This window comes from Sebastes umbrosus, chromosome 13 (assembly GCF_015220745.1).
Source record: "Sebastes umbrosus isolate fSebUmb1 chromosome 13, fSebUmb1.pri, whole genome shotgun sequence".
Classification (NCBI taxonomy): Eukaryota; Metazoa; Chordata; class Actinopteri; order Perciformes; family Sebastidae; genus Sebastes; species Sebastes umbrosus.
This window is the reverse complement of record NC_051281.1, coordinates 13,019,013-13,039,462: the sequence shown is the minus strand read 5'-3', so window position 1 is coordinate 13,039,462 and position 20,450 is coordinate 13,019,013. Positions and strand designations below refer to the sequence as shown.

Here is a 20,450-nt window from a genome sequence, read left to right as displayed (position 1 = left end):
CTTTATGGCGATCATTTAAGTTAATGCGGTTATGGAACTGCGTATAGCAAATGTTTTACACTCCACGTTAAATGTTTTATTTTTGAATTAGTGTCAATATTAGTTTGGTTCTCATTAATATCGTATCTCTCTTTATCGTTTTTCCACCATAGCCAATTTTATTTCCAAGTAGTCATCTTACACCTATTTCAAAGCACTAAAAAGCAAGTACAATTGTGACACTTCATACACTGCAATAATGTATTTATATTCAGTTTATGGTTGACTTCCGAATATGGTATTGGGAATCTCGGAGGAGTCCTTAAAGGCAGCACAGCTTCTGGGTCTCTTCAGAAAGATCCACTGTTATTCAGCACATAAAGAAAGGTTGCTAAAAACAAGGACTACTGCTTTTATATTACTCCTTTTTTAGAGTAATTTTACTACTTTTTTTCATATTCAAAAGTCATTAGTCATTCAAGTAATGTATACTTGAGTTATTATACAGTAAAACAGTCCAAATCTGTAACATATTCAGCAGTTTAGTGCCAGCCCAAGGTATGGTATCATCCCCTCTCTCTCCCACCAAAAAGCTTAATTTCAGTGTTATATTCAATTATCCCTAGTTTTTGTGAAAAAGCAAGGCATTTAAGCACTCCTGGTTATTTCTCGTTGAAAATAAAGTAACTACGAAATAATTAAAGTACAGGATTACAGGATACAAAAATACAAAAATATTTATTTTCATTAAATGTATTCAACAATAAACATATCATTGACATGATATCAAACCATAACTCAATAAAGTACATAATCAGTGTCTAACAGCTAGAGTTAAAACACCCCTGGTTGATTCTCAGTCTCAGAAGAGTCGCATTTCTTTCTTCACCTCAGTAAATCAAGAGCGTTTATAGTATTTATTTCAGTCCTCTGAAGCGTATGTGTGTTTGCATGCTGCTCAACATGACGACCAACTTTATACAGTTCTTCTCAGGAGCATGTCAAATGTTTCAGCTATCTTTTGTCTTTGACTTGAGGAAGGGCTTATGTAGCACATCATGGAGTCGTCGTGCCTGCAAGCACAAAATGTCAACATGGTAATTTAAGAAATGTTCCATCTACCTTCTGTATATATATTCATATGGTGCACATGTATTTTTACTCACTTTTTGTGGTCCAAGGCCTGGACAGAGAACCAAGTCTTCCTTAGAGGCATTGATGATTCCTTCTACAGACTGAAAAAAAAAGCACGGCAATTCATCATCTCAGTATGAAAAGTTTAATTCAGAGTACACCATAAAGTCAGCAGCAGCAATCTGAGGACGAACTTTCGCTGTAGTAGTACTCACTGAGAAAGTGGACAGCAAAGTAATGGCATCAGTCTTGTTAATGGACTTCACAGTGGTCAGGCAATCCGTAACCTTAAATTGGTCAATCACGTTAAAATTTCTTACATATTTTTGAAATTGGCAAATTGATCACATTAAAAACATCAATGGACCTCACAGTCTTCAAATAGAAAACGGCAAATCCACACACCTTTGACAGATAGTTCTTTTCAACTTGCTCCTTCAGTACGTCTGCTGGTTTCTTTTCATATGACTTATACGTTTCCAGGTAACGTCCTGCCTCCTCTGAACTGTCAAATCAACATGAAGAAAATATTAGTTATGTTTATTTATTCATTTTATTAGTTTATTATCAGGCGCAATGTTCCCTGATCAACAGAAGGCTAATTTAAATCCATTGATCCTGGCCAGAATAAAACAACATATCTCGAATGTTAAAATTAAATTCTTGAAGAATGAAAAGACATTAAATACCCATCACAAACCCAAAGAGGCATAACATGTTAAAAAAAACAGAATATCAGACTTCATCTTTCGATTACACACTTTTTCTAACTGTTCAGTCTTATTGGCAATCTGTTGCAGGTCTTACCTCCAAGCCAAGATGAGTGTGCAGTCAGCCATGATGCAGATGCGAGCCAGCTCCTTCAGCGTATGATGAGGATCTTTCTGTGACGAAAAACCAGTCAGTGAGAAAAACTACATTACTTCTTAAAGCTTTATAAATGGAACTTGGGGCTATAGACATCTCTGTAGATGTCCTGACAAAGCTTTTTGAACCAGTCTCTCATACAGTGTCTAGTATTTGAAGAAAAAATTGTCAGCACTTTGTAAGGGAAAATTAGTAATGATATTGACCTTAAAACATCTTTTTACTTACCACATCTACTTGTACTAGTAACACTCGCAGGGTGAAAGTCTGTCCAAGCTGTTTGAGACGGTCGTGGATGTAGTTTGGATTGAGATTGTGATACCTCAGACTTTAAGACAGGCCCAAAAACAGCATCACAGCAACATACAAGAGAGGGAAAAAAAAACAAACATGAAAAATGGGCATTTTGCACATCAAATATGAATTAATAAATATTGTTTGCTTCTCTACATACACATGCAAACACCGTGTCTTCATCTCACATACATTCACACACACACACACTATTCTTGAGGCACAAAAACCCACCTGAGGAAGAGAGCACAAGTCGTCAGTCCCAAGACGTAGTCTGGTACAACATCTCCAAACTCCCAGGGGACACTCCTCACAAACTTCAGGATGGGATTTCCCCTCTGAATTAGTACAAGTAAATATGCAATGACATACCTATCGTTGACAGTCAAAATATTGCAAGGTAATAAAGAAACATGGGTATCAGCAAACTTTACCTAGTAACTGACTGAATGTGAATAAGAATGTGCAGAGGATGGGTGGATGTAAAACAATTTGCTCCCGGAGGCATAGCCATCGGTGTGTGAAGTATTTAGATCAGATCCTGATGGGCAAGGTTGGCACCTTAGCAGCCTCTGCCATCAGTGTATGAATGTGTGTATGAATGGGTGAATGCTGACATGTAGTGTAAAGCGCTTTGAGTGGTCGGAAGACTAGAAAAGCACTATATAAATGCAAGTCCATTTACCATGTATGGCTGGGGAGAGTTGGTTATTTCCTGCACAAATCTAACACCTGCTGTAACTCAAGAGGCACATACATGTTGATACGTACCTGTCGAGGACTGACTATAATGCTGCTCCCAGACCCCACTGGTTTTGGACCCAGACTAAGGCTTGGATCTGCACCATGACAGTTCCCCTCTTTTTGGTGTGTGCCAGCCACTTGTGTCTCCTCGCTCTTCTTCCCCCCTTCAGATCCACCTTCAGTCCCATTAGCACAGTCCTCCTGACCTGTTTCACACCCTCCTCCTGCTGGTGCAGATGACCCTGAATCTGACTCACTTTGCTTCAGACTGGTAGCTCCAGCACCTTCAGTCCTGAGTTGTTTGGAGGGACCCTCTCTGTGAATAGGAGCAGCCACATTGCTTTTACTTTGCACAATGTATTCTGCATAGGAGAAGGGCTGGTCCAGGGGCTCAGCAGCAGGCTTTGCTGAAGATGAAGATGAAGATGAGGCGTTTTGTCCTCCTTTGGATGATGAAGGTTGAAAGTGAGGCGTTAGCTGGAATACAGGCACATGGAAATATTAATCTGAGAGTCAAGAATTATGAAATTAATCATGTCATTTAACTACTTGAATTTGAAAATACTAGTTAGTTACCAGCTGGAAAGCTAGTTAATGTTAGCTGGCCCTCTTAAAGAAGTTATAATTCTAGCACAAATACCCACTGGTGTTCTTTCTTTGGCGAAAGCAGAGTCGTCCAGGTTGATGTTAAACCTCTTCTTCATTTCTTTACTTGATGAAGACTTTTCAAGTAACACATAACCACTATATCCTCTCGCCTTGCCAACTGCTGACATCTAGCTACAGGAGCTACAGCAACAACACATCCTTCTTCTTCTTCGGAAGTTTTACGGCAGCCGGAAACCGTTATGTTGCATAGCTACCATCTTCTGGTGCTAGTCCACTACTGCACCATCTTCATTCAGATGCTTTGTTCTAGACCAGGGGTCAGCAACCTTTACTATCAAAAGAGACATTTTAGGCAAAAAGAAAAAGAAGAACAATCTGTCTGGAGCCGCAAAACATTTGATCATTGTGATGAAGGTAACACAGTTTATAGTATTAAAGTATATAGTATGTAAGTCTAATGCAGTGAGGGCCAAAGAGCAAATGTACTACGGAGTATTAGGGCCACATTGAGGGAAAAAACATCTGAGATTTACAGAATAAAGTCATAACTTTACGAGAAAAAAGTCGTAATATTACGTGAAAAAAGACGAAATATTACGAGAATAAAGTCATAATATTATGAGAAAAAAGTCGTAATATTACGGGAATAAAGTCATAACTTTACGAGAAAAAAGTCGTAATATTATGAGAAAAAAGTCATAACTTTACGAGAAAAAAGTCGTAATATTATGAGAAAAAAGTCGTAATATTACGGGAATAAAGTCATAACTTTACGAGAAAAAAGTCGTAATATTATGAGAAAAAAGTCGTAATATTACGGGAATAAAGTCATAACTTTACGAGAAAAAAGTCGTAATATTATGAGAAAAAAGTCGTAATATTACGGGAATAAAGTCATAATATTATGAGAAAAAAGTCGGAATATTACGGGAATAAAGTCATAATATTATGAGAAAAAAGTCGGAATATTACGGGAATAAAGTCATAACTTTACGAGAAAAAAGTCGTAATATTACGTGAAAAAAGACGTAATATTACGAGAATAAAGTCATAATATGAGAAAAAAGTCGTAATATTACAGGAATAAAGTCATAACTTTACGAGAAAAAAGTCGTAATATTACGTGAAAAAAGACGAAATATTACGAGAATAAAGTCATAATATTATGAGAAAAAAGTCGTAATATTACGGGAATAAAGTCATAACTTTACGAGAAAAAAGTCGTAATATTACGTGAAAAAAGACGAAATATTACGAGAATAAAGTCATAATATTATGAGAATAAAGTCATAACTTAATGAGTATATATATATATTTATTATTTAATGTAATGTACGATGTCAAAAAGGACCTCTTGTAGGCCTACATGGATGTATATCAGGTTTTTAATGCACCCATATACTTTTAATATTTTTATTTAGGTAGGCCTATGACATACATAACTGTATTTTTATGGTTTGCTGTTTCCTTAGAGCAGGGGTCAGCAACCTTTACTATCAAAAGAGCCATTTTAGGCAAATAAAAAAAATAATAATCTGTATCTGTATATATTTATGTATAATTTTATGTATGTCTTTCTTGTTTTTATATATATATATATTTATATATATAAACAAGAAATACAGATGTATGGTCGGTTTCCCTCGGTTTGTTACCATGGAGTTTGTAGTTGCCTAGGAGACAGTGACGCCGCCATTGAACCCGCGCAGCAGCATGGCATGTCGGGATACCTTTTCCGCATCATGGCGGATCAGGTAGTCGGCTAACACTAACGGGTTAGCATCTACAACGATTGTTTGGTTTACACATAGTGAATGACCGCAGCTATCTGGGCTTTCTCTACACGGACTGGACTGCATCCACCCGGACATAAACTGGGTAACTATATGCTACAGAATCGAATAGCTGTGAACTTCGCTTTGTTTGAAACAACACAGCAGCTAACAAAATGTGCTAGCATAACTAGCTAGTAGCATGCTAACGTAGCTAGCGGGTTCTGGTGGTTAGGCCGCGGCGTGCAGGCAGCATGTAGATTATACTTTGTCTAGCTGGTAAGCGTGCAACCGATTAAAGTAACACGTTTTATATATACACATAAAACAAATATACAGCCATGGTAATATTGACTTAAGCTATAGTTAGCTAGCTGCAGTGATGTGTGAATGAATGTTAATGAATGTGCACCGTCGTGAACAGGCCACACTGTGATTATCTAACGTGCAAGAAGGCAGCTTCATCTGTATAGCACATTTCAACAGCAGGGCAATTCAAAGTGCTTTACATACACATTCAAGAACATTGCCACAAAGTCTAAAAGAACATCAAGACATAATTAAAACAATTATAGAAACATTAAAGATTAGACAATAAAAACAAGCTATAAATAAAAGCTAGGATAGAAGCTAAAATAGAAATATAACACACAAGAGTAAAAGGTATAGTGCAGTATATAAGATCTTTATCTGGTTTAACAAAAGGCAGCAGCAAACAGAAAAGTTGTAAGCTTTGATTTAAAAGAACTAAGAGTTGGAGTTGGTCCTGCAGGTTTCTGGTAAATTGTTCCAGATATTTGGTGCATAAAGGCAAGGCAAGGCAGCTTTATTTGTAGAGCACATTTCAATAAACAAAGTGCTTTACATGAACATTCAAGAACATTGTGACAAAGTGCAAACATTAAGACATAATTAAAACAGTTATAAAAACATTAAAGATTAGACATTAAAAACAAGCTAAAAATAAAAGCTAGAATAGAAGTTAAAATAGAGTATAACACATGAGTAAAATGTGTAGTGCAGTATATAAGATCATTAATCTGGTTTAACAAAAGGCAGCAGCAAACAGGAACGTTTTAAGCTTTGATTTAAAAGAACTAAGAGTTGGAGGTGGTCCTGCAGGTTTCTGGTAAATTGTTCCAGATATTTGGTGCATAAAGGCAAGACAAGGCAAGGCAGCTTTATTTGTAGAGCACATTTCAATAAACAGGGCAATTCAAAGTGCTTTACATGAACATTCAAGAACATTGTGACAAAGTGCAAAAGAACATTAAGACATAATTAAAACAGTTATAAAAACATTAAAGATTAGACATTAAAAACAAGCTAAAAATAAAAGCTAGAATAGAAGCTAAAATACAGTATATAACACACAAGAGTAAAATGTATAGTGCAGTATATAAGATCATTATCTGGCTTAACAAAAGGCAGCAGCAGCAAACAGGAACGTTTTAAGCTTTGATTTAAAAGAGCTCAGAGTTGGAGTTGGTCCTGCAGTTTTCTGGGAGCTTGTTCCAAATATTTGGTGCATAAAAACTGAACGAGCAAGTTTCAACGTGCTCCTAGAAACTTTGTTTTTCCTCTTTTTTGCTTATATTAATCCTTTGCAGCTTTGACTTAACAATACGTATTAATAATATATTGTTTGTGTAACTCAACACTGTGCATAATGCATCAGGAACAGATGGGCTTAGTTCATTTTATTTAACCTTTATTTAACCAGGAGCTCCCTTGAGATTAAAATCTCTTTTTCAAAGGGAGACCTGGCCAAGATGGAGATGGCACACCATTCACTAGCTGGATGTTTTGGCCACATCAATTCAAATGTTGGTGTTTTACAATTTCAGTATTTTCGGATTAAGTATCTGTTCAGTGTAAGTCAATAGTTTCTGCAATGAGTAAGCTGTTTGTAAATTAGTAGTGCTTGCTTGGGTTTGTATGCTAGCAGGGCTAATGTTGTATTAAAGCTTTACGATTGTGGGTCGACTAATGTTAGTTTCTTCAGTCAAGCGCAGATGTTGACAATTTATTTTTGTCTTGATAAAAATAATAAAGTCTCAGTGCTAAGGTTAGCTATTTACGAACTTTGTTTGCAATCCAGTCTCAATGTAGTCTGGGAGGCGATGCAGGGAATACTACCTTTGTTGGGTTAGGAGGGGTCTGGGTGTTTGGTCTTAGATTATTATGCTATTGACTTGTACTACCAGCACTCCTATATTTAAGTGCTGGTAGATCATGTTTGTGACCTCAAGCCAAATCTCGGTTAGTGGTGTTAAAGCAGGTATTTCTTTGACAGCTTTAGATTCTGGCAGACTATTTATTCCCAATAGATAGCTGATCTGTTCGCTGACACATGCCATGTTTCACTTGAGCCCCTTTTTTTACTTATTTGAATCTTTCAAAATTTGTGCACTGGAAACTAACTGAAAAGTGTGTTTACAAATCAAAAGCAAAGGACAGCTACTCTGTTATCCTCAGTAATCTTGTCAGCTTTCGACATTTCAGAATCATTTTTTATTCACCAAGTACATACAAGGAATTTGACTCTGGTTTTATGCATCTCTCTAAGCATACTTACACAAAAATAGAAATAACAGCTAGGGACAATTGCAACCAAAGCTGGACAAATAAAGGTGTGGAATAAACTGAACTGTGATGTACACAAGTAGTGGAAAGAATAAGTGTGTGTGCGTGTATATATATATATATATATAAAAGCATCAATAAACAACAATTAAATAAGAATAAAATGAAAACATCTATATACAACTCAAGCTCAAATTTGTGCTAAGACATACTGTAGGTTAAACTGAGCATTGGGCTTGTATGTTCAGAAACAAGCTGTTTTAGCTTGCCAGCCAAACCGTCAAGTTGTTGACCAGAAGACTTAAGTTTTTGTGGTTGAAAAAATAAATATCACATTGGTCAGAAGGTATCGATGTTTAATGCAATACCTCTTTAGGAATGAGAGGGAATGAGGCCTCAACATTTATTTTTATCTTTTTTTTTAGAGTTTGTTTTAGAGAGGTGTTATTTGAGGCTGTTTTTGTCCTGGCATGGCACGGTGTTGCTAAAGCAGAACGACCCGGGCCCATGGAAAAAAAACATTATTATATGTTGATGTAATCAAGATGGTGTTACTTACATTTTGCTGTAATTTACATATCCTCTTGTGTTGGTGCTTTATTCTTTGTTGCTTAAGTTACCTTTGTTTCCCTCGCCAGTGTTGAGTGAGGGAGCAGCACGCCAGTGACATTAAGAGGACAAAGTCAGGGGCATCGGCACAATGGAATGTGCAGTGGACATCCCCTCAGGTGAGTGATTGATGAGACACAAATAAATTAATGTAATTTTACTGCTGTTTCCCCCAGATTTCAGGTTTAAAATGTTAGTTTATCCTAAAAATCCACATGAAAGCTGCATTTTGTTGACATGGGTAGGGAAGTTTTTCCCCCTAAATAACTTTCCAGCTGTATTTTTGAAGCTCCATGTCGAACAGATGTCACTGTGCATGCTCTTTGATGTGGTTACATAGCTGGGAGGAATAAACTACATTGGCCGGGTTCATCATTATAAAGACAGAAGTCACACACATATAACAGTACGGTTTCTCATGCCATAGCTTGTTACGGGTATTCCATCAGTACGGATAAAACAGCATTATATCGAATGCTGCATTGTCAAGTTGAAAGGCTAACCGACATCTACCAAATGTCCCTTAGCTATACATCACACTACTCTTTGTGTACCTTGAACATTTTACACAGTAAAATTAATAAGATAATCAACCCAAGCCTTCAGATCAAGCAAAATTTTATTTATTTATTTTAAGCACTAATCAAATAACATGATCTTGGTTTTGTACATGTTATGGATTTGCCAAATACTTGTAATCTGAAATACTGGCTGCCCTGTTCAGGTGAAGATGAGGCGCCTGAGAAAGACGACATAAACGCCAAGGAAGAGATTGAGCCACCCCACAAGAAAAACAAGAAGCACAGAAAACACAAGAGCAAGAAGAAGAAGAGGAAGAGGAAGGGGGAAAAGGAGACAAGTTCAGAATCTGGTGCTGAGTCGGATGTAGAGCCACCGCCGCCGCTGAAGCCTGTCAGGACCACCAGAGCAAGGTCAGAAGAACTAAAACTTTAATTAAAACACATTGTGTAAACTAAATGTGCTGTCGCCACCTGAGACAATGCAGAAGTATTCTATCAAACTATTTTTTTATTTTATTTTATTGTATTTTATGAAATTCAAGTTGCTTAACAAAATAAGGTATGTAATAGTAACACATCTTTGTTTCAATGTGTTACAAATATATTATATATATATTATTATTAGTCAATATTTTATATCTCATATGCTGTAGCCACAGGTTTTTGAACATTACAAAATGCATTTCTGCATTCTTATCCAACAAAAGCACTGACAATACACAGCAATGGAATCGTGGGTTTTATGGTGATTGATAGGCGTACAGAAAATGTTTAAAGTAGTGTGGAATATGAGGTGTAAGAGGTAGTAGGCACCATGCCACATTTTGACACCCGATGTTATGGTCTAGAATATGGTTTGAAATCCAAATGTCCCGTATTATCTAGGGAGATTAGTCTGAGAAGAGCCACCAATCCTTTTATGCCTAAACAAGACTATTTGTGTTTTGTTTGTATTTGGATTATATTAACAAGGGAAAAACTGCAATTTTCCTTTTCTTTGTGTTTTTAGTGCCAGACTGGCAGCAGCTTCAGGAACTGGAGACCAAGCTGGGCCGAAGGAGGAGGGCAAAAGAGATGTAATTACAGGTAGGAGACCCTCACACACAAAAATAATTCATATTTTCTTTGTACGTAATGAATTACTTCCCGTTATTTGGTTTTTAAAAAATGGTCACTTCTCCTCTCAGATCGTGCAGACGCGGAGGGAGATGCAAAATCCAAAAAACACAAAAGACACGCTGCCAAGAAGAAGAAAAAGAAGAGGAAGAAAGACGAAAAGCAGGAAAAGAAATCCCCATCTCGCTCCCCATCTGAAAGCAGCTCCGCTTCAGGCTCCGAGTCTGAAGGTGAAGGAGGGAAAGCGGCTGGTGATGGTAAATATTCTCCAGCTGCAGCGTCTGACCTGCAAGAACCAGTGTCCAAACTGGTTTCAAAAAGCAAGAAACCTGAATCTCTTGGAGCGAAGAAAGAGGAGATATCAGATATGGATGTGTCCCCATCTGGAGAGAAGGGTAACACCAATCGATCAGAAAATGATATGAGACCGCCCGCTGCAGGCCAGGATGAGATAACACAGACAGCAGCAGTTAAGGTTAAGACGGAGGGTAGTCATGCTGATGGTACATTTAGCCATGCCCAGGAACTCCCTGACATCATCCCGAAACAGGAAGGTGCTACCCCAAGAGATGACACAGGCCTGAAAGATCAGGCCAATTCAGTTCAAAGGGCAAAGGTCAGGGAGCGTGATTCATCCAGGTCCAGATCTCCTTCCCCACCCAGGGTCTCAGATATTAAGAGGTCAGGGTCAAGTCATAGTCGTTCACCAACACCTAGTCCTAGTAGGGAGCAGTCCGATGGACAAACAGCAGCAGCAGTAGTGAAAGAACGGTCAAGAACCCATTCCAGGTCAACTTCTAAGGGAAAACGGTCTATAACTCCTCTAAAGACTCGGCAGCTATCCCGCTCTCAGTCCCGCTCTCAGTCCCCTAAATCTAAGAGGAAGTCACTCTCCCCGTCCCCGAAGTCTACCAAGAGGGCGACACGTCAGTCTCGGTCCACCTCTCGCTCCGTCACCCCCAAGAAAAAGGTGTTGAAGTCTCCAAGGAAGTCCAAGTCTCCTAAACGTCGGAGGAGTTCATTGTCTGTTTCTCCAAAGCGACGCAGAAGTTCCCACTCTCCGAAAAGAAAGTTGTCACGGTCCCCTAAACGTGGTGGGCGCAGGTCCCCCTCTCTATCTCGGTCTCCAAGGAAAAGTCGAAGGTCAGAGTCACGTCCCCGTGGAGGCACAATGCACTCCAGGGCTCGCTCACCTAGACGAGGTGGTGCAGTTGGCAGGCGTTCAAGGTCACGTTCCTTCACTAGAACCCGTCGCTCCAGCTCTAGATCAAGACGTCCTGTTCGCCGCTCAAGGACGCGGTCACCGGCAAGACGTGCAGGAGGTCGGCGCTCCAGGAGTCGATCCTTGTCTCGGCGTAGGAGGTCACCTCCCCCCACATCCCGCCGCTCACGCTCCAGGTCGATCCGCAAGAGCAAGCGGACTCGGTCTCGTTCCATTGTAGTCCTTAAGCGCACCCGGCGCTCCAGATCGAAGAGTCCCCGCAAGCGGACCAAATCCAGAACCCCTCCCTCCCGTTCCGCCGCCAGGAGAAATCGTTCTCCACCAAGGTCTAGCAAACGCTCCAAATCTCGCTCATTGTCTCGAAGGCATCGGTCCAAGTCTCTCTCACCACTACCTATCAAGAGGAAGTCCAAATCTCCTCGGAGGAGTGGAAGAAGGTCAAAGTCTAAATCCGTCTCGACGGGCTTGAACAGATCTAGATCCAAGTCGGAGTCAAGTGATGGGCGGTCTGACAACTCCTCCCCAGCCAGATCTGCATCTTCCTCTCCTGTTAAAGAGATGAAGCCTTCCTCTCCTGAGGCTGAGGCTGAGGCTGAGGCTGAGGTTGAGGTTGAGGCTGAGGCTGAGAAGACAGCTGGAGAAAGTGGAGGAATTTCAGCTAAAGCAGGTCAGGCTTTTTTTCATTGCTATGTTTTAAAGAAACTGCTAAATTATTTAGTTTCTAAAATTGCGGAGTTACTAAGAGTGTCAGCCTTGTATTACAAAAACAAAAGAGGAACTCAACTTACTATTCTCCATAAACTGGATAAATGTTATTTATGAATAAATTTGATGTGTAACAATGACATGAGTGTAATATTACAACTCAAATGATTCCAGCATCCAGAGACAGTCAAGTTACCCCTCAGACCTCAAATATAATCAGATTTGCTAAATCTCATCTTGCTCCTTGTTTGCTCATTTTAACAAGCAGGGAATTTATTATTGAATACCTTTAGAGTATACAGAGTTTAAAGTATAGACTCCAAAAAGCAGGAGCTCAAATCCTTAATAATTTGTGTTACTGTTGCCTTAAAATGGCCTAACATGTCTCAACGTACCATACAGGTGCTTGGAAGCCCATGCCCTCAGCAGTTGCCGCCAGCCCTCAGGCTGCTGGGATACGTTGGGATACGTTGCAGGAGCAGATCCAGCTCAAGATGCCTTCTCCAAACCATGACAAGGAAGGTATCAGCTCACCCAATGAACGAGGTGTTTCCAAGTCCAGGTCCGGTTCCAGAGAGCCCGGCATTGGTCCAGATGGGTCTGATTTATCTGAAGGCTCAGATGAAGAACAGGATTCTCCCCCTCCAGTTAAGCAGCTGTCAAAGTCACGCTCACCTGCGGAACGCAGGAAACTTTCACGCTCAACTTCTTCACCTCGGCGATCAACATCCAAGACTACATCCCGAAGGAAGCAGTCTAGGTTTGTTGTGTGTGAATGTGTGTATGTGCTCGTCCCACATCACAAATCAGTGTGGGTCCTGAAAGAGATTAAAATTGAATTACTGAAAGGTCATAAAAGGTATTAAATGTTAAAGATCTCGTGAAACGGGGACGTGAAAGGCATCTAATCGCCAGACGTAATGCTAACATTATGCCGCACTAGTAGGTGTAATTTAAAAATCCGGTATTGTGCATATGTACAATTATTCATCAGTCTTATCATTCACCTTTTCTCAGGTCCAAGTCTCCTGTGAGGAAAAGAGAATCTGTCTCTCCATCAGAAAGAAAGAAACGGCGGTCTAAATCTCGGAGTCCTGCCCGGCGGCGGAGGTCACGCTCCCCCGCACGGCGTAAGCGATCACACTCCAAGACACGAACCCGAATCCGGCGATCCAAGTCCCGCTCTCCACCCCGAAAGAGACGATCCCGCTCACCCAACGCCCGTGGGAGGAGAAGGTCCAAGTCCACAGACCGAAGCAAACGATCCAAGAGCCGCTCCACGGGCCGCAGGAAAAGGTCAGTAGACAGAAGCAGACGATCGAGGTCTCGTTCTTCTGACCGCAGACGCAGGTCTAGGTCGAGGGGCCGCGGGAGGCGCCCGGTGTTTCGCAGCCGTTCGTTCGATAGGCGGGACAGGTGGAAAAGGGAACCCAGCCACTCTCCAGTTCTCATTCTCCGCAAACAGCGCCGCTCAGGGTCCCGGACACGACGCAGCACCAGCAAGACTCCTCCACGCCTCACTGAACTGGGTAAAACATTTAATAGTATCTAATGACAGTCCCACATTTCATTCATGAACATACATGGTTACATTTTTGTATCATTTTTTGTTTTTAGATTTCTGTAAGTGTATACTTTGTTTAACACTGGTTGTATGCTTAATCCTGCCTTTTTTCCCTCTCCATGCCGTGTTACACCCCTCCCTCTCTTTTCTTTCTTCAGATAAGGACCAGTTGCTGGAGATAGCCAAAGCTAATGCTGCTGCCATGTGTGCTAAGGCGGGGGTGCCCATTCCTGAGAGTCTTCGACCTAAAGCCATCCTCCAGCTCCCTCTACCCACTCCATCTCCTACCCCACTCTCCTTACCTCTACCGTTACCTCTCTCAATGGGCATGGGGATGCCCAACATGCCCAATATGCCCAACATGGGTCAGATGGGGTTATCCAGTATTCCAGGAATGCCCAGCATGTCAAACATCACCATGAGTGCCGCTATGGCAAGTATGACGGCAGCTACTATGACAGCAGCCTTGACCAACATGGGTGCCCTGGCGGCCATGCCTCCCCTCGCCCCACTTCCTACCATCACTAACAAGCCCCCGCCGTGTCTCGCCCCGCCAACGCCAACCCTGAACCTGGACCACATCGAGGAAGCGAAGAGGAAGGTCACTCAGCAAGCGAACATACACACCATCAAGGAGCTTACTGAGGTAAATGGGGCACTGTGTTAATGAGAGTGATTATTCTGTAATATTTATAATGTGCATGTTTGATAGAAAGGGGTGTTTATGTGCACAACTTTGCCAACTCAAAGTAACTGATTTGTTTTGCTTTGTGTTTTTTGTAGAAGTGTAAGATGATTGCAAATAGCAAGGAGGAGATGGCCATTGCTAAACCCCATGTCTCAGATGATGAAAGCTAAAACCGCCAAGCCCTCACGGTAAATTGTTCTATTTTTATTCTTCCATTGTTTGTTTCTTTTGCATGCCATGGTTCCCATTTCCAAACTTAATATGTTACGGTTTGAGTGCTACTTTTACATTTTTAAGCACATTCAATTGTCCAGTTGATCATTGATCCAGTAGCAACATACTCATTGTCTCAATTTGGAATCAACCTCTTTATTCTACCATACTGTAATCAATTAAGTGCTTATCCTCCCACTTTTGTCTTGAAATATTCTTCTTTTTCATTTATAGCTTTTCCCTTTGGCTTAGCACTCCCACTGTTACCCCCTTACTTGGTATTCTATCCCTACAGCCATTTATATTTCTGTTTATTTATATTAAGTCCAATTTTCACATACATTTTCATTTGTTTAAAGACCCACGAGCACTCTGTGACCCGCTGGTCAGTTGATACCAGACAGGAGGATTGGTACTAAAATTATTTATATCTCACGGTAGTTCTGCATGGTTAATACTGCACTGTAGCATTCAGCATTAAAATGGCTACGGACATGTCTACTGAGACATAATGCTGCACAATTAATGAAATATTAATTGTAATCACGATTTCGGCTTCCCACAATTAAATGAACATGATCGACTGTGATATTGACGTTCAAAATGCGTGTCAACTCATAGAAAACTCCACTGCATATCAAATCAAGCGCTTCCTAAACAACGTGATCTCACAGAAATACATGAAATGACCACGACATTACGTGGTGGCAGCGGCGGCACAGAGTGTGTTAGAATTACGTGCCGCCACCATGGCTGGTGTGTGTGATTTTGAGAGAGAGGCAGAGAGAGGGGAAGAGAAGGTGGACTATTGCACACAATGTTATTAATAACTTACTTGGAATGCTGCTTTTTTACTTTTTACCCGCCCGCACAAACCCACAATATTATCTAGTAAGTTCACCCAAACCCGCCCAACGGTTTGTGGTTTGACCCGCGCATCACTAGCGCGCACCCTGCAGCGACAGCCTGTGAATAACTTTCCTGAATATTGCGGCTGCAGTCCACAGTAGAAGAGTAATATTCAACAGAGAGCAGACGGGCAAAACGACAACACCCTGAATTCAGGTGAAGAACAACCTCACTATAAGTGTTATTTCGATGAAAAGATTTGTATATTAGCAGGAATGTCGCACAGCGTGGAAGTGAAAGCAGCGCTCTTTTCATTTAAATGTGAAAGGGCAATACAAATATTTTCTCCCTAATATCAATGAATAATCGTGATAAATAATCGTGATCTCAATATTGATCAAAAATAATCATGATTAGCGTTTTGACAGCTCTACTGAGACAGATGATTTTTGTGCCCAGATATCTAGCTACATTGAGCCAAACTCACGAAGCAATTCTCTTTTTTCACTATTCAGTTCGAGTTTCCCTTGAATGTGTTAACAAGAGAAATGCCATCAGCCTTCCCCTTGCTGTATTGCATTTTAAATAGACAAGTCGTAGTTATAATGAAACCTAATGTTCTCTGTAGACTTTAAATGATGAACAAAGTTTGACCTTTTCTCTCTCTTTGTCTGCACACAGCTACTCCCCTCAAAGGACTGAAGGAAAACGCTTTACAGGAGGACCTACCTTCCCACAGTTTCCCTTGGCAGCCAGATGAGCTGACTGAGCCTCATAAACCACCAAGAAGAAGACGAGCATCCGAGTTGTCACAGTTAGAATATAGACGTACCGGCACCAGCCACTGCCCCACCCAGCTCCCCCCGTTTGTTTCTGTTTGTGTGCAAGCGAGAGAGACTGGCTGTCACCTGTGATACCACTGAGTAAACTGGACACACTGCCATGTGTGCACAGTTGTATGACTGTATAGTGAGCGTGAGTCTGTGTGCGTGAATTGTTAGTGTGTGTATATACGGTAGTGACTTTCACCACCTCAGTGTTGCTGCTCATTTAAGCGGTCACTGACTGAAGAGGAAACAAACCAAACTAACTAGTGGCGCAAGTGTTTTTGTAAAAGATTAGTTTCTCTAAATTTGATTTACTTTTATGCTTTCTTAAAGAGCTGTGTTAAGTGGAGACTGCTTCCTCGTTCTTCTGTATTCCCCTCTGCTCTCTCTAGTCCCTGGTTTTATAAACAAATAATGCAGACGAAGTTTTGGTAGATCCTCACATGTGACTCGTTTTCAAACGCCTGGATGACCACATGTTGTGAATCCTGGAACAGGGTGCCAGGTCTGATTTATTTTGAAGGAATGGAATAAGTGACTATATTGGCTGCATTAAGAAGGTTTGAACTTTTGGATATGACAAAACATAATTAATCCAGTTAGCACTGCCCTGGGTGTGATTTTCGTTCCCTCTATTTTAAACATCAACCTAATCTTTGACTCTAAACCGGTCTTTCATTTGGGCTTTGTTGGGATTTTTTTTTTCAATTTGGAAACATGTTTGCTGTAGATTTAAATGGACATTTCATCTACTATAATTTTAACACCAATATCCTAACATGCAGTGTTGTCTGTTTTGCAGAACACTATACTATAATATCATTTAAGATGCTCAAAAAGCATACCAGTAGTATTTGCTGGGAATTACCATGTTAGCATTTTTAAAACTAGAAGACATTTGACTGAGTGCAAACTTTTTGAAATGTCTGTGTTTCTATCATTTGTCATCCGGGTTTGATTTTGTAAGCGATGCTGGTTGATGACTGGATGGCTGGACATCCCAGATGTTGGGACCTTGCCTCAGAATAACATAATACCCGTAATCCCAGATTCAGATCACAACTAAGATTTGGTTGACTAGACCTTGAGCCACCAACTTTAGCTATATTACATAGACTGTACATAAAGATGGACAAAGCGTCTCCACTTCCTCCCACTGTACCGAAGTAAAGCCAAAATAGCCCGATACGAGCGCTGCTATTTTGAGATTTTGACGTCAATTGGAACCAGTCTGCGCAGTAGTGATCGGGCGGTAGAGCCACGGTATCGAGGTCACCCGCCCGAACCAATTGCGAGCTGAGCGCAGCCGTAGTTCGTCAGTGAGAGAGACTCTTTATGTACAGTCTAGGATTTATCAATGTAACATTTTTTTTATTCTCCTGATGAGAAACCGGATGGTTGAAAATGTAACTTCGCTTAAATTTCACACTGTAAATGGAGCTAATTATTACTTGTTTAGAGCAACATTTCTAATTCACTGTGTGACTGAATACATGATAAACATTAGGCAGTTTTTAAAAATACGCTTTAGATATGCTTTTGCCTTTCTGTTGCTGTTTACATTATTAAAACATCATTTCTATTAGTAGCTTTTATAGATGAACACATGGAGAACATAATTCATGTTGCGCTGGGGGGGTGACAGATTATACTTCTAGTGGTTATAGAGTTTAATTTAGGAAGTTGAGTATGCCCTGAACTGTGCCATTGTTAAATGTTTTGTGTATTAGACAATCAGGTTCTTTGTCTCAAGATGCTTCTTTTGAAGAAAGAACTATATCCACATTAAATTGACACATCTTGCAGCGCTGTATTCAGGTGGCAAATAGGAGAGAATTGTTATGGATAACTGCAAACGTAATGAAAACCCAACAAGCCCTTTTCCTTTAATCCACTGACTCATTTAATATCTGCTTTACTTGTAAATGTTGTCCCCCCCCCGGCCACCTAGTAGGTCTTCTGTGTGAGCTGCGTCTGGGTTAACGGGGTCCATGTTTCACTTAATGCTTTTGTCCCGTTGGATAACTGAAGAACAAAAACTAACACGGTGCTTTTGGGAAAACTGGCAGGGATGAGGTTTTTAAGGAATCTTGCACTCATAACTCATTTATTTTTCATCAGAGAGGGAAGTAAGTCTAGATCCATCCTTCTTTGTCGACCTCCCACACCCAGGGCTGTTAAACTGTGGAAGATAATTCTGATTTGTCAAACTGTAACTATACTGACCGTACCAAAAGCGTTGTTGAACTGTTGATTCCCTGAGGTAATCTTTAGCTATTTTAATGACAGATAAAAGAAGAAAATGCATTTTAGGATTCTTTTTTTTTTTCTTTGGTCATTTGAATATGACATCGCCTGCTTTGTACATAAACGTGTTGATGATTATTAAAAACCTCAATGATCTCTATATATTTGTGTGCTGTGTTCACTTTAGTCAGGCTCATAATGTATCGATGCACTTTTACGACTTAAACATGCCATACGAGCTGGATAAACTGTACTTTAAAACAGTCAATTTCATCATAAGTTAATGACAGATGAGTTGGTACATTGCTATAAATCAGTGGTTCACCTTTTCAATCATTGAGTCAACTGATGACTCCTGACTAAGTAACATATCTGATTGATATTTCATATTATATTCAATGCATAATAAAAGTGCAGATCAACTGAACAATCAACCCAAATAGTGAACGCAATACCTGCAGGAGGTTTGTGTAAAACCAGTGATTTTAGGATTTTTTAGCAGATTGTTTCCTTTGGATATTGCATCAGAGATGAGGAGATAGGCCAACTTTATATATTTTTAAAAAGTAATCTTACACCCCTTAAATTCAAGAAAGCCTTGTGACCTCCTATGAAGCTTTGGCGACCCCTAGTGGGGGTCGGGACCCCCAGGTTGGGAAACAGTGCTTTAAATCAAATGTTAGAATATCAAGCTGTGTAATCTGTATGTTGTAGAGCCAAAATGTGTAACAAACTCTACATCCGGTCTTGTTTTTTGGGAGGAGGTCCTAGCTGTCTTTCCAAATAACCAGCTCAGGAAATGAAGTAAATAGAATTTTGATTAAACTGTGGATTATTGATCAGAGCCGATCTTATAATAATTGACATTAATGAGCTGACAACACACTAGTTGCCTGCTCCAAATTGTCACCATGACACACACCCCATTTCACGATCAAAGGAGTAATAACTTTGAATCCACATGAATTTGTAAAGCAGCTTTTGTACTGCGTGACCGTGAAAGAGTTTCCTTAGTTTAAAATTAGCCTGCACTGCCAGGTGTGAATGGGGTCATAGAATAAATGTTGAGTAAAGTGACATTGGCCCAGTTGTGCGTTGCTCAGCAGTGAGCGACCAACGTTATCAGACCTAGAATGAAAGCCTTCACAGCAGAGATGGAGCACATCCTGACTGTACAATGTATTGATTTGTAAGGCTGTGTGTTTGTGTGTGGGCAGTTTCTGTTTGCCTGTGTGAGAGAAAGATAGACAAACAGAAGTACATGAGTGTTTGAAGTGAGCTGATGCCAGTGTTTCATTTCCTGTGTGCTTGGATGATTAAAATGTCCTTTCAGAAAATGTTTTAAGATAATAAAAAAAACAGTTGTAGTTATGAAATCCTCCTACAAGTGGTGCACTTTCTCTTTGTTTCGACTCTGCTTTTATTGTGTAGGTCAGAGACTTAAATAAAGGAATTTTGGACCCTCTCCATCAACAAAATGGGCCTTAAAACACTCTACAAATGCTCTAACAGATTGTGAACAGTGGTAAAGTGAGTAAAGTATGAGGGCTTTAAACACTTTATTTTCGTTTACAAGTTGTCTGATTTACTTGGATGTCGAGCGAAGAGGAGTTACCCAGGGCACTCTTCATGAAGAAAGCTTAAACGGCTTTAATCTGTGGATTTGCTCACTGACTTGGATAAAAAGGTTAAAAACTCCAGAGTGAGAGTTTCCGCCTTAGTCTTCATCACCATGGCATACACTCAAGATGAAAAGTACAATCATTACCATAGTCATGGACTGAGGGCTTTGAACTGAGCAGTTTTTCCTCTTCAATTGAAGCAAACACCAAAGAGAAGGAAAAATGCCTCAGTCCTTTTTTGCGTCTTACAATTGTTTCAAGAGTTGGCTTGTTTTGACGGTG

At 40.2% G+C, this 20,450-nt stretch overlaps 2 protein-coding genes across 3 annotated transcripts; one reads left to right on the top strand and one right to left on the bottom strand.

Moving 5' to 3' along the window:
• Positions 1–698: 698 nt before the first annotated feature.
• ercc1 (excision repair cross-complementation group 1) lies at positions 699–3,882 on the bottom strand. The gene is made up of 9 exons (XM_037789307.1): positions 3,663–3,882; positions 3,046–3,495; positions 2,509–2,612; positions 2,209–2,308; positions 1,921–1,997; positions 1,519–1,618; positions 1,329–1,400; positions 1,146–1,214; positions 699–1,052 (listed from the first exon to the last, which is right to left on the bottom strand). The coding sequence occupies exons 1-9, from the start codon at positions 3,792–3,794 to the stop codon at positions 990–992; spliced, it is 1,167 nt and encodes a 388-aa protein (XP_037645235.1). The 5' UTR covers positions 3,795–3,882; the 3' UTR covers positions 699–989.
• Positions 3,883–3,986: 104 nt separating this feature from the next.
• On the top strand, positions 3,987–18,706 carry si:dkey-67c22.2 (uncharacterized protein LOC792544 homolog). Of its 2 annotated transcripts, none has more exons than XM_037789306.1 (10): positions 3,987–4,041; positions 8,624–8,713; positions 9,319–9,526; positions 10,125–10,201; positions 10,303–12,120; positions 12,561–12,918; positions 13,176–13,687; positions 13,881–14,368; positions 14,506–14,598; positions 16,154–18,706. In XM_037789306.1, the coding sequence occupies exons 2-9, from the start codon at positions 8,686–8,688 to the stop codon at positions 14,578–14,580; spliced, it is 3,564 nt and encodes a 1,187-aa protein (XP_037645234.1). In that variant the 5' UTR covers positions 3,987–4,041; positions 8,624–8,685; the 3' UTR covers positions 14,581–14,598; positions 16,154–18,706. The 2 variants fall into 2 exon arrangements, with proteins under 2 accessions (XP_037645234.1, XP_037645233.1); XM_037789305.1 differs by lacking the exon at positions 3,987–4,041 and adding an exon at positions 5,316–5,505.
• Positions 18,707–20,450: the final 1,744 nt, after the last annotated feature.

Excerpts from the sequence above, each read along its gene's own strand:
- ercc1 (XM_037789307.1), bottom strand. The coding sequence starts at position 3,794 with ATGTCAGCAGTTGGCAAGGCGAGAGGATATAGTGGTTATGTGTTACTT. Across the intron at positions 3,496-3,662 it reads TCGCCAAAGAAAGAACACCA|CTAACGCCTCACTTTCAACC; the intron begins GTGGGTATTTGT and ends CCTGTATTCCAG. Across the intron at positions 1,401-1,518 it reads AAAAGAACTATCTGTCAAAG|GTTACGGATTGCCTGACCAC; the intron begins GTGTGTGGATTT and ends GACCAATTTAAG.
- si:dkey-67c22.2 (XM_037789306.1), top strand. The coding sequence starts at position 8,686 with ATGGAATGTGCAGTGGACATCCCCTCAG. Across the intron at positions 9,527-10,124 it reads GTCAGGACCACCAGAGCAAG|TGCCAGACTGGCAGCAGCTT; the intron begins GTCAGAAGAACT and ends TTGTGTTTTTAG. Across the intron at positions 10,202-10,302 it reads CAAAAGAGATGTAATTACAG|ATCGTGCAGACGCGGAGGGA; the intron begins GTAGGAGACCCT and ends TTCTCCTCTCAG.